The sequence below is a fragment of the Oncorhynchus mykiss genome, chromosome 22, assembly GCF_013265735.2.
Source record: "Oncorhynchus mykiss isolate Arlee chromosome 22, USDA_OmykA_1.1, whole genome shotgun sequence".
Taxonomy (NCBI): domain Eukaryota; kingdom Metazoa; phylum Chordata; class Actinopteri; order Salmoniformes; family Salmonidae; genus Oncorhynchus; species Oncorhynchus mykiss.
In genome coordinates, this window is record NC_048586.1 from 32,545,257 (window position 1) to 32,558,564 (window position 13,308).

General features: G+C 43.1%; 1 protein-coding gene across 1 annotated transcript in view; it reads left to right on the top strand.

Annotated features, from left to right (window-relative positions):
* LOC110501775 (titin) overlaps positions 1 to 13,308 on the top strand; it is a 176,725-nt gene that overhangs the window by 114,159 nt on the left and 49,258 nt on the right. Inside the window, exons 136-157 of the mRNA XM_036959133.1 lie at positions 166 to 3,120; positions 3,232 to 3,732; positions 3,869 to 4,153; positions 4,389 to 4,688; positions 4,800 to 5,102; positions 5,237 to 5,512; positions 5,609 to 5,908; positions 6,521 to 6,823; positions 6,922 to 7,227; positions 7,391 to 7,678; positions 7,945 to 8,247; positions 8,447 to 8,749; positions 8,845 to 9,150; positions 9,313 to 9,600; positions 9,708 to 9,998; positions 10,106 to 10,393; positions 10,603 to 11,190; positions 11,340 to 11,444; positions 11,607 to 11,804; positions 11,912 to 12,208; positions 12,299 to 12,886; positions 12,979 to 13,281. Of these exons, the coding sequence (XP_036815028.1) occupies positions 166 to 3,120; positions 3,232 to 3,732; positions 3,869 to 4,153; positions 4,389 to 4,688; positions 4,800 to 5,102; positions 5,237 to 5,512; positions 5,609 to 5,908; positions 6,521 to 6,823; positions 6,922 to 7,227; positions 7,391 to 7,678; positions 7,945 to 8,247; positions 8,447 to 8,749; positions 8,845 to 9,150; positions 9,313 to 9,600; positions 9,708 to 9,998; positions 10,106 to 10,393; positions 10,603 to 11,190; positions 11,340 to 11,444; positions 11,607 to 11,804; positions 11,912 to 12,208; positions 12,299 to 12,886; positions 12,979 to 13,281 (9,675 nt within the window). The remainder of the gene's footprint in view (positions 1 to 165; positions 3,121 to 3,231; positions 3,733 to 3,868; positions 4,154 to 4,388; positions 4,689 to 4,799; positions 5,103 to 5,236; positions 5,513 to 5,608; positions 5,909 to 6,520; positions 6,824 to 6,921; positions 7,228 to 7,390; positions 7,679 to 7,944; positions 8,248 to 8,446; positions 8,750 to 8,844; positions 9,151 to 9,312; positions 9,601 to 9,707; positions 9,999 to 10,105; positions 10,394 to 10,602; positions 11,191 to 11,339; positions 11,445 to 11,606; positions 11,805 to 11,911; positions 12,209 to 12,298; positions 12,887 to 12,978; positions 13,282 to 13,308) is intronic.

Genomic DNA, 13,308 nt, shown 5'->3' on the forward strand with positions numbered 1-13,308 from the left:
AAGTTTAATAGAGATTCTCCATTGAAAATTATTCTTATTACAGGACTAAACTTAATCTGTGTCCAGGAAACCGCCCCTATCTGTATTGATTTGTAGACAACATAATTGCCATCATCAAACAAATTTTAACAATTAACCTGCATCTTCTTCTCCATCTTTTCACAGTGGCTCCAATCGTTGAAGTTGAGGCCAAGCTGATCGAAGGGATCATTGTGAAATGTGGAAGCACTATCAGACTCCCTGCGATCATGAGAGGCATCCCTGCGCCTACTGCCAAATGGTCCATTGATGGAGCAGAAATTGTACCCGAAGGCGCAGTTAAGATTGAGAGTGACAACTATTCAACAGTTCTCAGCATCAATGAGTGTATGAGAACCAACAGTGGAACCTATATTCTCACAGTTTCCAACCCTGCAGGAACCAAGACTCTGGCTTTGAATGTGACCGTTCTTGATGTGCCCGCTGCTCCCATTGGACCAGTCAATGTCCTTGAGGTTACTCCTGAGTACATGCTTATTGACTGGCGTACTCCAAAGGATGATGGTGGAAGCCCTGTAACAGGTTACATTGTTGAGAAGAGAGAGGCTAAGAAGGAAACCTGGGGAGGTGTGAGCTCTGGTAGCACAGCTACAAAGCTTAAGATCCCTCGTTTGCAGAGCGGTGTTGAATATGTTGTGCGTATCCGTGCAGAGAACAAAATGGGTATCGGCGCTCCTCTTGAAAGTGCACCAACTGTCGCCCAACACACGTTTGAAGCCCCTGGCCATCCAGGCAAACCAAACACATGGGACATTGCAGAAGATGCTCTCACTGTTGGGTGGACCATGCCATTGTTTGATGGAGGCAGTCAAATCACTGGATATATAGTTGAGCGTAGACACAAAGGCGGTAAATGGATCCGTGTCAACACGACACCCTGTAAGGATCTCAGAATCAGAGTACTTGGTCTCTTTGAGGGAAATGAGTATGAGTTTAGAGTTTTCGCTGAAAATATTGCTGGTTTCAGTGGACCTTCTGCCATATCAGACCCAGCAAAACCCTGTCGTCAAATTAAAGCTCCTGGACCTCCAGTTAACCCCAGAATCAAGGACTACAGTAAGGAAAATGCAGACCTAGTCTGGATTAAGCCCAACAAAGATGGAGGCAGTCCAATCATGGGCTACATTATTGAAATGCAGAAAGCTGGCGGAGAATGGGAGATCATCAACAAGGATGGTCACATTAAGCAGTGTGCTTACAGAGTTAAAGGCCTTGAAGAACACTCAGAGTACAGGTTCCGCATTAGTGCTGTAAATATGATTGGAGTTGGAGAGCCTAGAGAATGCCTTGGATCGGTGGTTGCCAAAGACATCATGATACCTCCAGAGATCGAGATGGATGCCTCAAGCCGTGAGCGTTTGACTGTCCGAGTTGGACATAACATCAACATCATCGGTTACGTGAATGCCAGACCCGATCCAGAGATTATCTGGAAAAAGGGTGATGATGTTTTGGAAACCGCCAAGCACACAACACTAACTCAGAACTTGCCTGTTGTTCAACTGAGAATCAAAGAGGCAACCAGAGCAGACCATGGAATATATGTTTTGAAGGCTAACAACTACAGTGGTGAAGCCGAAGCTACAATAACTGTGAATGTGTTGGATAGACCTGGACACTGTCAGAATCTGAAGGCCACCTATGTGACCAAAGACTCTTGTATGGTGTCCTGGGAGAACCCTGTAGACAACGGAGGCTCTGAGATTACAAACTACATTGTTGAGTGCCGTGAACCCAGTGTGAGGCTTTGGTCAATGATCTCATCTGACTGCACTAACCGCATGGTTAAAGCCAAACTCATGGAGGGCCACGAGTATTTCTTCCGTGTTTGTGCTGCGAACAAATGCGGCCCTGGGCCCACAGCAGAGACTAAACAACCAACCCTTGCCATCGATCCCATTAACACGCCTGGTGAGCCAGAGAACTTCCACGTAACCGACGTGGGTAAGAACTTTGTCTTCTTGAAATGGAGGAGGCCAGACTATGATGGTGGAAGCCCCAACATTGGTTACGCTTTGGAGAGCAAAGAAGCAGGAGCGGCAGAATGGGTGCCATTACACGAGGATCTGATTACAAGTACCTACTTCATGGCTGACAAGTGTGTGGAAAAACAAACCTATCAGTTCAGAGTGCAGACATGCAATGAAGGTGGAGAAAGTGACTGGGTGAAGACTGGTGATGTACTTGTTAAAGAGGAGATCCAGAAACCAGTACTTGATGTAAAGTTAGCTGGAGCCCTTGTGGTTAAAGCTGGAGAGTCTATCAGAATTGAGGCTGGACTCAGAGGAAAGCCTCAACCAGAGGTGAAGTGGGTGAAGGACAAGGCCACAGGAGATAACCCCAGAGTTAGTATTGAAACGGGCACAGATTACTCTAAATTCCTTTTGACCAAATCCAAACGTACAGACACCGGAAAATATGTTGTTACTGCCACAAACTCTGCTGGAACCTTCACTGGATACGCAGTTGTTAATGTCTTGGATGTCCCAGGGCCTGTGAGAGACGTGAAGGTGTCTGGAATCGGAGTAGACAAATGTAGAGTTGCATGGGATCTCCCAGAAGACGAAGGTGGATGTGAAGTCGATAGCTATATCATTGAGAAATGTGAGACAAGAAGAATGGTCTGGTCCACATACTCTGCTTCACTTGTCACCAACTATTGCAATGTCACCCGACTAGTAGAAGGAAATGAGTACATCTTCCGCATCAGAGCAGAAAACAAGATGGGGACAGGTCCTGCAGTGGAGAGCAAACCTGTCACAGCTAGGACTCAGTTCAACAGACCTGGACCACCAGAATCACCAGAGATAACCAAGATCGGCAAGGAGGAAATGACAGTCGTATGGGCCCCACCAGAGAATGATGGTGGAAAGTCTATCACTGGTTATATCCTGGAAAGGAAAGAAAAGCGTGCTGTCAAATGGGTGCCATGCACAAAGAGTACCATCTCTGAGAGACGCATGAAAGTCAGCAACTTAATTCCCAACCACGACTATCAGTTCCGTGTCAAGGCTGAAAATGAAGTTGGACTGGGAGAGCCAAGCAAACCATGCAGACCAGTAGCAGCCAAAGATCCAATTGGTACAGCATTTATGTATTTTTGAGACATTGTATTATTATTATTATTATTGGTTATTCATTTTCCCTGTTGGCTGTACTAACATGCAGACATTTTGTTTTCCTTGATTCCAGAGGTTCCTGGTCCTCCAGGCAGTTTCAAGGTGATTGACAGCACCAAGACGTCCATTACTCTTGGGTGGGCCAAGCCTATCTATGATGGAGGTGCTCCTATCATTGGATACATGGTTGAAATGAGAGACAAACTTGAACCTAAACCTGAAGTGATTGAAGCTGAAGCTGTTCCTGAAGATAAACCTGCAGATGAAGCTAAGCCTGAAGGTGAAGCTAAGCCTGAAGCAGCAGCAGGAGAAGGTGAGGAAAAATATGAAGAGGAAGCTGAGGATGAAGCTACTGCAGTTGCAGCTAAAGCTAAAGCTGAAGCTAAACGTAAGGAGAAAGAAGAGGGCTGGAAGAAGTGCAACACTGGTGCTGGTGTGCTGGTGCACACAGAATTCACCATTCCAAACTTGAATGAGAAGCAGATGTATGAATTCAGAGTCTCTGCACAGAACCAGGTCGGTTGGGGTCGTCCTGCTACACTCAAAGAAGCTGTCAACCCCAAGGAGGTCCTCGGTAAATAAATACTTTATGATATAGGCCTAGATGAAAACACATCCAGTTGTTATAGAACTGTAGCTTATAGCTAATATTGTATAATGATTTCTTTATGTCTGATGTATGTTGTCCCCCTTCTCTCACCCACTAACAGAGGCACCAGAGATTGACTTGGATGCCAGTCTAAGGAAGGGCTTCATTGTTAGAGCAGGCTGCCCCATCAGGCTCTTCGCTACTATCAGAGGAAGACCATCCCCCAAAGTCACCTGGAAGAAGCTCGGTGTTGATAACGTCGCCAGGAGAGGGCACGTAGATCAGATTGATACTATGTCCTTCCTTGTGATCCCTGAGAGCACTCGGGACGACTCCGGCAGATACTCTCTCACACTCTCCAACTCCGCTGGGGAGAAAGCTATATTTGTCCGTGTTAAAGTATTGGGTAAGTCACTGAGGTCTATCCTTTCACTTTTTATGTCAGTCTGTGGAATGACACTGTGATTCACTGTGAAAGACTTTAAACAAGAAAAAATGTATGTACATTTAATTCTTTACAATGTCAAATTAATGTTATTAGTTTGATTACAGTATAATTGTTTGTACTGTTTGATTACAGTATAATTGTTTGTACTCTTATATGGACTGTATCCAATATTGATGTTACATTTGTTGAACAGATACTCCTGGACCTGTGGGAGGATTTGAGGTCTGTGATGTGAAAAGCACCGGTTGTCAGCTGTCTTGGCTCCCTCCAGATAATGATGGTGGCTGTCAAATCCAGAACTACATCGTTGAGAAACGTGAACTCGAAAAGAAGACTTGGTCAAATTGTATCAACGACTTGAAGAAAACAAGCTTCAGAGTCACCGGCCTCACACCTGGCTGTGACTACTACTTTAGAGTTATGGCAGTCAATAAATATGGCATTGGTGTTCCTAAAGACTCTCCAAAAGCCTACCTGACAACTGATCCTATAAGTAAGTGCACTGTTACAGTATGTCTTATATTGTAATTAAATAGTGGATAGTGTAAGTGGATTTTATTGTTTTGTGTTTTGATTCACATAAATATCACATTTCTTTAAATAGGTGAACCTGATCCACCCAAGAAGATGGATGTGTTGGAAGTGACAAAGAACAGTGCCACTCTGGGATGGCTGAAACCTTTGAGGGATGGTGGAGCTAAGATCAATGGCTACATGGTTGATTACAAAGAGGATGGCGAACCTGAAGACAAATGGACACCATATTCCGTTGTTAAAGACTTAACCATTGTAGTCGTTGGACTTAAAGAGGGCACAAAGTACAAGTTCAGAGTTGCAGCAAGAAACGTGGCTGGAACCAGTCTGGCAAGAGAAGCTGAGGGAGTATTTCAGGTCAAGGAGCAGCTGAGTAAGTCGCAAATATATTTTTTTAAATCCCAGAATTACCTTGTCTGGATTTAGTTTGGTATTCAAAAAAGCGTTCCTGTTGCACACACCTTTTTAAGTCCTCATTTTAAGAACATGTTTTCCTCTCTTTTTTAGTGGCACCAAAGATCATCATGCCTGATAGTGTCACAGTAAAGGCAGGAGAGAAAATGAGAGTTGACGCTATTGTGGCTGGAAAACCTACACCATTCTGCAAATGGAGGCAAGGAGCCGATGATCTGTTGACATCTGATCGTCTCATGGTGCAAAAGTCTCCAAACTGCATTTCACTCATCATGAAAGACGTCTCGAGAAAGGACAGTGGTTATTTCAGTCTTTCTGCTGAGAACAGCACCGCCAAAATAAGCCAGATCCTTAGAGTCGTAGTACAGGGTAAGTTTTATTGAGGAAACTCGAAATAGTTGACTAACACACTGCCAGAATGCATAGCCTAAATGAATGCTGTTGGTACATGTCTTCATTGCACAGATAAGCCTGGGCCTCCTGATGCTCCCCTGGAGATCGCTGAGCTTGATATTGATGCCTGCACACTTCAGTGGAACCAACCCAGTGAGGATGGTGGAAGCAACATCACTAACTACGTCATTGAGAAGTGTGATGTGAGCAGAGGAGACTGGGTCATAGCTTCTGGCTCATGCACCACAACCAGCTACAGAGTTGGCAAGCTTACCCCTGGAATGGAGTATGGCTTCCGTGTCCGAGCTGAGAACAGATTTGGCATCTCGGAGCCAATCTATTCAGAGAAAATTATCGCTAGATATCCCTTCGGTGAGTTAAACAAGACAAGGTATAAGCATGGGCCCCCCCACCACCCCCAAAAAGCCTATTGTACAATGAATTATGACTTTCTAAGTAATCTAGGCCTCGATTCAATCAGATCCGCTTTAGCCAACATCCACATAGTGGTTATTTTGACGGTGTCGAAAGTGGAACTGTGTTATAGCTGTCAATTTCATAAGTGGCTCCTGGCATTATACCCAAAGTGGACATTGCCATTGGCTGCATCAAACCCATGCAGCCTTGTTTACAAGTTCGAACACTGGAATATGAGATGTAATCTACACCTCGTTGGTAGAAAACCTCATTATTTTGTAATTATTTCTATATAGCCTACACTTTCTTCTTCTGAACATCTAACGCGAGTGGGGCGGGTGTGGCTTTCTGACAATGATCGCAAGAGCAGCTTCTCATTGATTTGACGGCTCCTAGGCAGTTCCACCTCCGCCATCGCCAGAACATTCGTTATGCGGGTGTCTACTGTCGCCGGTTAACGTTGATCGGATTGAATCTAGGCCATATTCTTATGTACATTATGTACAATAAATTTGTTTTACAAAATGTTTGTTAATCTTGCAAACTAACTCCACATTCTAATTCCAGATGTCCCAGGCGAGCCCAGAAATCTGTGTATCACGAAAGTTAAGAGTGAAGCAGTGTCTCTTTCCTACGAGACCCCATCAACTGACGGTGGCAGTCCTCTTACCGGATACTGCATTGAGCGTAAAGAGAGGAACAGCCTTCTCTGGGTAAGAGCAAATGAGTCCGTTGTCCGCGGACTTGAATACAACTGCACAGGCTTAATGGAAGGTCTGGAATATGCATTCAGGGTGTCTGCCCTCAACAAGGCCGGCCAGGGTAAACCAAGCAAACAGACTGACTGGGTCACAGCAAGAACACCCATCGGTAAGTAATGAGCATGTGATGTGCGGCTTACCGTGTCCCTCACTGGCTTTGAAATCTGCAATCTGTCAATTAAAACTGTTGTCATTTTCTTATTCTAGATCCACCTGGGAAACCTGAGGTAATGGATGTGACAAAGAGCACTGTTTCACTTGTTTGGACTCGCCCCCAAAATGATGGAGGTAGCAAGCTCATTGGATACTATGTGGAGTACATGAAGATTGGTCAAGAAGTAGAGAAATGGGTTCGCTGCAATGCCAACTGCCAGAACGTCAAAACAGAAGACTATGTTGTAACTGGCCTGGAGGAGGGAGCCCAGTATCACTTCAGAGTTTTCGCCAAGTCAGCAATCAACATCAGCTTGCCTTCTCAGATCTCAGATGCCATTCCAGTGTTTGCAGAGAATGGTAAGGCACTGCGCCGTCAGAACATTGACAAAACAAAGTGTTTTTTTGAATCAATTTTATGACTAAATACAATTTTTTTAATCCCAAAATGATTCAAAATAAATGTGGATGCATGGTCAACACAGACCTTTTACTTGATGTGATGTGTCTCTTGTTTCTCCAGTTCCCCCCAGGGTCGAGCTGGGATTGGACATGAAGAACATGATCATAGTGAAGGCTGGAGAAAATGTCTCCTTTGATGCAGTAGTGTTTGGAAAACCATTGCCCAAGGTTACATGGAAGAGAAATGGTGTTCCATTGAAACTGGTTGATGGGATGAAGATGACACAGAAGAGACACACACACATTCTGGAATTGTTCTCTGTAGCAAGGAAGGAGTCTGGAGAGTACACTATTTTAGCTGAAAATCCCAATGGCACTAAATATGCCAATATTAAGCTCAAGGTTCTAGGTATGCAAAATTATAATAACAGTTAAACTAAATGTGTCTTTTTATTATTGTGCACAAATTCCAAACTGATGTTGTAGTTTCATGCTAATACATTTTATTTTTGTATTTGTATACAAATAAATTTGTAAACTCTTTATAACGGCTTGAGATATGTTAGTGTGATGTATATGAATGTGTTTGTGATGGTCTGCAAGAGAATACAGAATACAATATTCATATATTCAGAATCAACAGTTGATGTGTAATATAATCTGTGTTCTCCTTAGACAAACCTGGCCCACCAGCCGGAGTGAAAGTCACCAAGGTGTTTGCGGACCGTATTAAGATGAGGTGGGAGCCACCTGTTGCAGATGGAGGCTCTGAAATCATCAACTACATCATTGACAAACGTGAAACCAGCAGAGCGAACTGGGCTCTGGTCACCTCCAATATCAATGGTCAACTGACCGATTGCACAGTAGATAAACTCATGCAGGACCATGAATACCAGTTCAGGGTCAGTGCTGAGAACCAGTATGGTATTGGAGACCCCATCCTCACTGACCCTGTCATGGTCAAGAATCCATATGGTAATATTTCAAACATGTTTGAATACACATTTCTATATAAAAAAATATTTAAAAAAAAATATATATATATATATTTATATACATATATTATATATAATATTTTAATTTGATTGTGTTGGAAACAGTGGGACTTCTTCTGCTTGTGCAATGTTTAAGTGTTTTCTTCTTCTCCTTCTCTCTCTTTCTCTCTCATTTGCAGATGTTCCTGGTCCTAGTGAGCCACCAGTTATTACCAACATTACAGCCAATTCTATGACTGTCAGCTGGAAAGCGCCTGCTGATGATGGTAAAGCTACCATTCTGGGTTACATGGTTGAGAAACGTGAAGCGTCAGAGCTCAACTGGGCTAAAGTCAACCGTAAACCAGTGATTGACAGGAGCATAAAAGCTGCCCAGCTCTCAGAGGGATCTGAGTATGAGTTCAGAGTGATTGCCATGAACAAAGCTGGATTTGGCAAACCAAGTGATGCATCCAATGCTGCCCTTGCTGTGGATCCTGTGTGTAAGTATAACAACAACATTTTCTCACTTAAATCATTAAGGATTACATGTCCCAACACTTCTCGCTGACATTCTCTTATGTTCTTCCATCTTCAGATCCACCTGCACCACCTGCTTTCCCTAAAGTCGTCGACTCAACACACAGCACCATTAGCTTGTCTTGGACCAAGCCTGCTTACGATGGTGGTTGTGAAATCTTTGGCTACCTTGTCGAGTGCAAGAGAGCTGATGCAGCAGACTGGACGAAGTGCAATGTGCCCAAAAATCTGCAACAAACCAAGTTCCTGGTTACTGGTCTCATTGATAAAACAGAATATGTGTTCCGTGTCTTTGCTGTGAACAAGATCGGATACAGCGAGCCAAGTGAAGTTCCTGGGAAACACGAGGCCAAAGACATCCTGAGTACGTCAACATTATCAGAAAACTCTCAAGTCTGTACAGAACAATTACTAATATAAGTAACCCACACAATTGTAAATAAGCATGTAGTGCACTACTATCTATTCAACTAAAATACAACCATGTCTTTTCTAACTCTCTACTACTTTCTATTTTAACTTGTAGTTGCCGCTGATGCTGAGCTGGATGCTGACCTTCGCAAGGCACTGGTCCTGAGAGCCGGAGTCACAATGAGACTCTATGTGCCACTGATAGGACGTCCCCCACCCAAGGTGGTGTGGACCAAGGTCAATGCCAACCTCAAAGAACGAGCAGGAATCATGATCAAAACAACCGAATGGGATACCCTTATGTACATTGAGGATATCAACAGATATGATGCTGGCAAATACGTTTTGTCTCTTGAAAACGAGAGCGGAAAGAAGTCTTACACTATCGTCGTGAAGGTCCTAGGTAGGCTATGATTCTTGTCTTAAGATAATATTATTTTGAGAAACAAAATTTGGTTTTACCTTCTACATAATGCCATAAAATAATATAATGCATTATTTTTTCTGTAGATACTCCTGGTCCACCACTGAATCTAATTGTGAAGGAAACATCTCTGAACCATGCATCCATCGGCTGGGATCCTCCTCTGATTGATGGAGGAAGCCCAGTGAAGAGTTACATTGTTGAGAAGCGTCTTGCAGAGAGAAAGGCATGGTCCTGTGTCATAGCCGAATGCCCCAAATCTACTTTCAGGATTCCTAACTTGGAAGCTGGACAAGCCTACTGTTTCAGAGTCTTGGCTGAAAATAACTATGGTATCGGAGAAGGTTGTGAGACTGCCGGAGTTGTAAGAGCTTCAGGTATGGTTTATTGGATGTGATCATGTGTTTTTTTTAACTATTAGATGTTAAATGCCATTTGTTAGTTAGATTTTTAATAATCAAATGATCTTGTTATCTGATTTCAGAACTACCTGGAGCAGTTATAGATTTTAAGGCACTGTCGATCACTAAAGATTCCATTCATATTGGCTGGAAAAAGCCAATCAGTGATGGTGGAAGTCACATCAGTGCTTATCTTCTGGAGCTTCAGGAAGGTGAAGAGAAGTATACGGAGCTAGTGAAAGGAAAGGTCATGTCACATATGATGGTTGAACTTAAAGAAGGAAAGGAGTACTCTTACAGGGTGAAAGCAATAAATGAGTCTGGAGAGGGACCACCTTCGGAGCTCACTGTGATCGCTAAAGATCAAACCGGTAAGTCCAGTAGTCCAGTGTTAATTAGCTAGGCTAATAAACCACTCGTAAAATACACCGGAGACAAAACGCATGGCCATTTTAGATATATATATATATATCTATTGGTAATCTTCAAGTTTTTTTGTGTTCTATTTTAGCATTATGTTACTGCACTTATAATTTTATCTGGTTCATAGATTAATAAGCATTGTGTTCCTAACTTGCAGTCGTACCTGATTGTGACTTGAGTGGCATCCCAGATCTGTGTTATGTTGCCAAGGAGGGAAGCACAGTCCGTATCAACGTCCCTATTGTTGGCAAACCAGCTCCTTCAGCCATCTGGAAGAAGGGACATGTTTCTCTGGGAGACAGTGGAAGAATGTCAGTTGAATCTACACCTACTTTGACAACTTTGCTCATCCGTGATTGCCAGAGAGGTGATGCGGAAAATTATACAATCCTGCTAAGAAACACTGCAGGAGTCAAAGAAGCAAAGATGCAGATAAAGGTGGTTGGAAAACCAGGAATCCCAACAGGACCGTTCAAGTTTGATGAAATCACTGCCGATGGAATCACTCTGGAGTGGGGTCCACCAAAGGATGATGGTGGGACTGAAATATCCAACTACATTCTGGAGAAGCGGCAATCAACGGCCAACAAGTGGGCTACTGTGGCATCTGCGATCCAGAAGAATACTATGAGAGTTACCAGGCTCCATGATGGTACTGAATACATCTTCAGAGTGTTCGCAGAAAACAAATATGGAGTTGGAGAATGCCTCAAATCTGACCCAGTGGTGGCTCAGCATCCATTCAGTGAGTTCTTGTCATACATTGAAAATATAAAATAAAATGTTTGAAAGAAAGAGTTATTAGGACTTCAGAAATCTGTATTCATCAATAGTTTGATGATTGTACTATATGGCAATAATTTCACGAAACTGAAAACATTCTTGCTTCACCAGATGTGCCTGATGCACCTGCACCACCAGAGATTGTGAGCATTCGCCATGAGTCGGCCATTTTAAATTGGACTGAACCTAAAGAAAATGGAGGCTCACCAATCACTGGTAATTATGCAAACAGTATTTTTAGTAATCCATAGAATTTCCATGGACTGTAAGGAAAATGGACATGGACAATGAACTATTCCTGATATTACTGTTGAAAGCATTTGCTGAATGGTAAATAATAATGTATTGTTGTTATTATTATTATTATTATATTTGCAGGCTATCATGTCGAATTCAAAGAAAGGAACAGCTTGATGTGGAAGAGAGCCACTAAGACCCCTATTAGGGTAAAGGACTGCAGAGTGACTGGACTGATTGAAGGCCTGGAGTATGAATTCAGAGTCATGGCAATGAATGCGGCCGGTTTAGGAAGGCCAAGCAGGGCAACAGAACCAGTCATCGCCCTTGATCCAATTGGTACATTTTTTCATTGTCTTTCTCTTTCTGTCCTATTGATATCACATGAAATCCTTCAACATGTTCTCTAATCTTGATAATTTACTGGATTTTTTGTTCCTCCACAGATCCTCCTGGTAAGCCTGATGTCATCAATGTAACCAGAAGCACTGTCACACTTATGTGGACTGCACCCAAGTACGATGGTGGACACAAACTGACTGGCTACCTGGTTGAGAAACTGGAATTGCCAGGAAAGACATGGATGAAAGCAAATCATATCAATGTCCAAGGCCTTGCGTTTACTGTGCAAGACCTGACAGAAGGCAGCAGCATGGAATTCAGAATCAGAGCTAAGAATGCAGCTGGCGCAATCAGTGTTCCTTCAGAGCAAACTGATACCCTTATCTGCAAAGATGAGTATGGTATGTTTTTAGTTTTTTTCTACTTCAAAACAAAGCCAATAGAATAGGGCATGGAAAGTAGCCTAATTTCTCTTCCTCATTTGTTCACAGAACCACCAAGCATCTCTATCGATCCAGACATGAAGGAAGGTGTCTCTGTCAGAGCTGGGGACACCATTGTGGTATCTGCTTCCAAGATCCTTGGCAAACCTCCACCTACAGCTGTGTGGTCCAAGGCAGGAAGAGAATTCAAGACCTCAGATATTGTCCAAATCACAAGCACTCCAACTACTTCAACGTTGTCTATTAAATATGCCAGCAGGAAGAACACTGGAGAGTACACAATTACAGCCAGCAATCCTTTCGGTATCAGAGAAGAACATGTTAAGGTCAAGGTTCTTGATATCCCTGGACCTCCAGGCCCCATTGAAGCTAGCAGTGTGTCAGCTGAGAAGTGCACATTGACATGGTTGCCACCAGAAGAGGATGGTGGCTGCACAATCAAATCCTACACACTGGAGAAGAGAGAAACAAGCCGTCTTCTCTGGACCAAACTTGCTGAAAATATCTTTGATTGCAGATTTGTTGCAAACAAGCTTATCAAGGGCAATGAGTACATCTTCCGTGTGTCTGCAGTGAACCAGTATGGCACTGGTGATGGAACACAATCCGGCCCAGTCAAAATGGTTGACAGCTTTGGTAAGTTGCATGAATATTCAGAATATTCTATTGACGGTACTGTAATTATTTCCACATCATTGTTAATATATTTTGCTCCTCCTTTTCTCCAGGCCCACCAGGCCCACCCGGAGTCCCAGAGATTGACAATGTCAGCAGGAACGCTGTCACCATTTTCTGGAAGAGGCCAATTAAAGATGGCGGAAGTGATATTAGAGGTTATCAGGTTGAGAGGAAAGAGAGAAGAGGAATGAGATGGGTGAGAGCATCGAAGAAAACTGTCTCTGACCTACGTTACAAAGTACAAGGACTCACGGAAGGTGTTCAATATGAATTCAGAGTAACTGCAGAGAACAAAGCTGGCTTTGGGGAACCAAGTGAACCATCTGCCCATGTAATGACAAAGGATATTGTATGTAAGTAAACACAAAGGGTAATTTTCA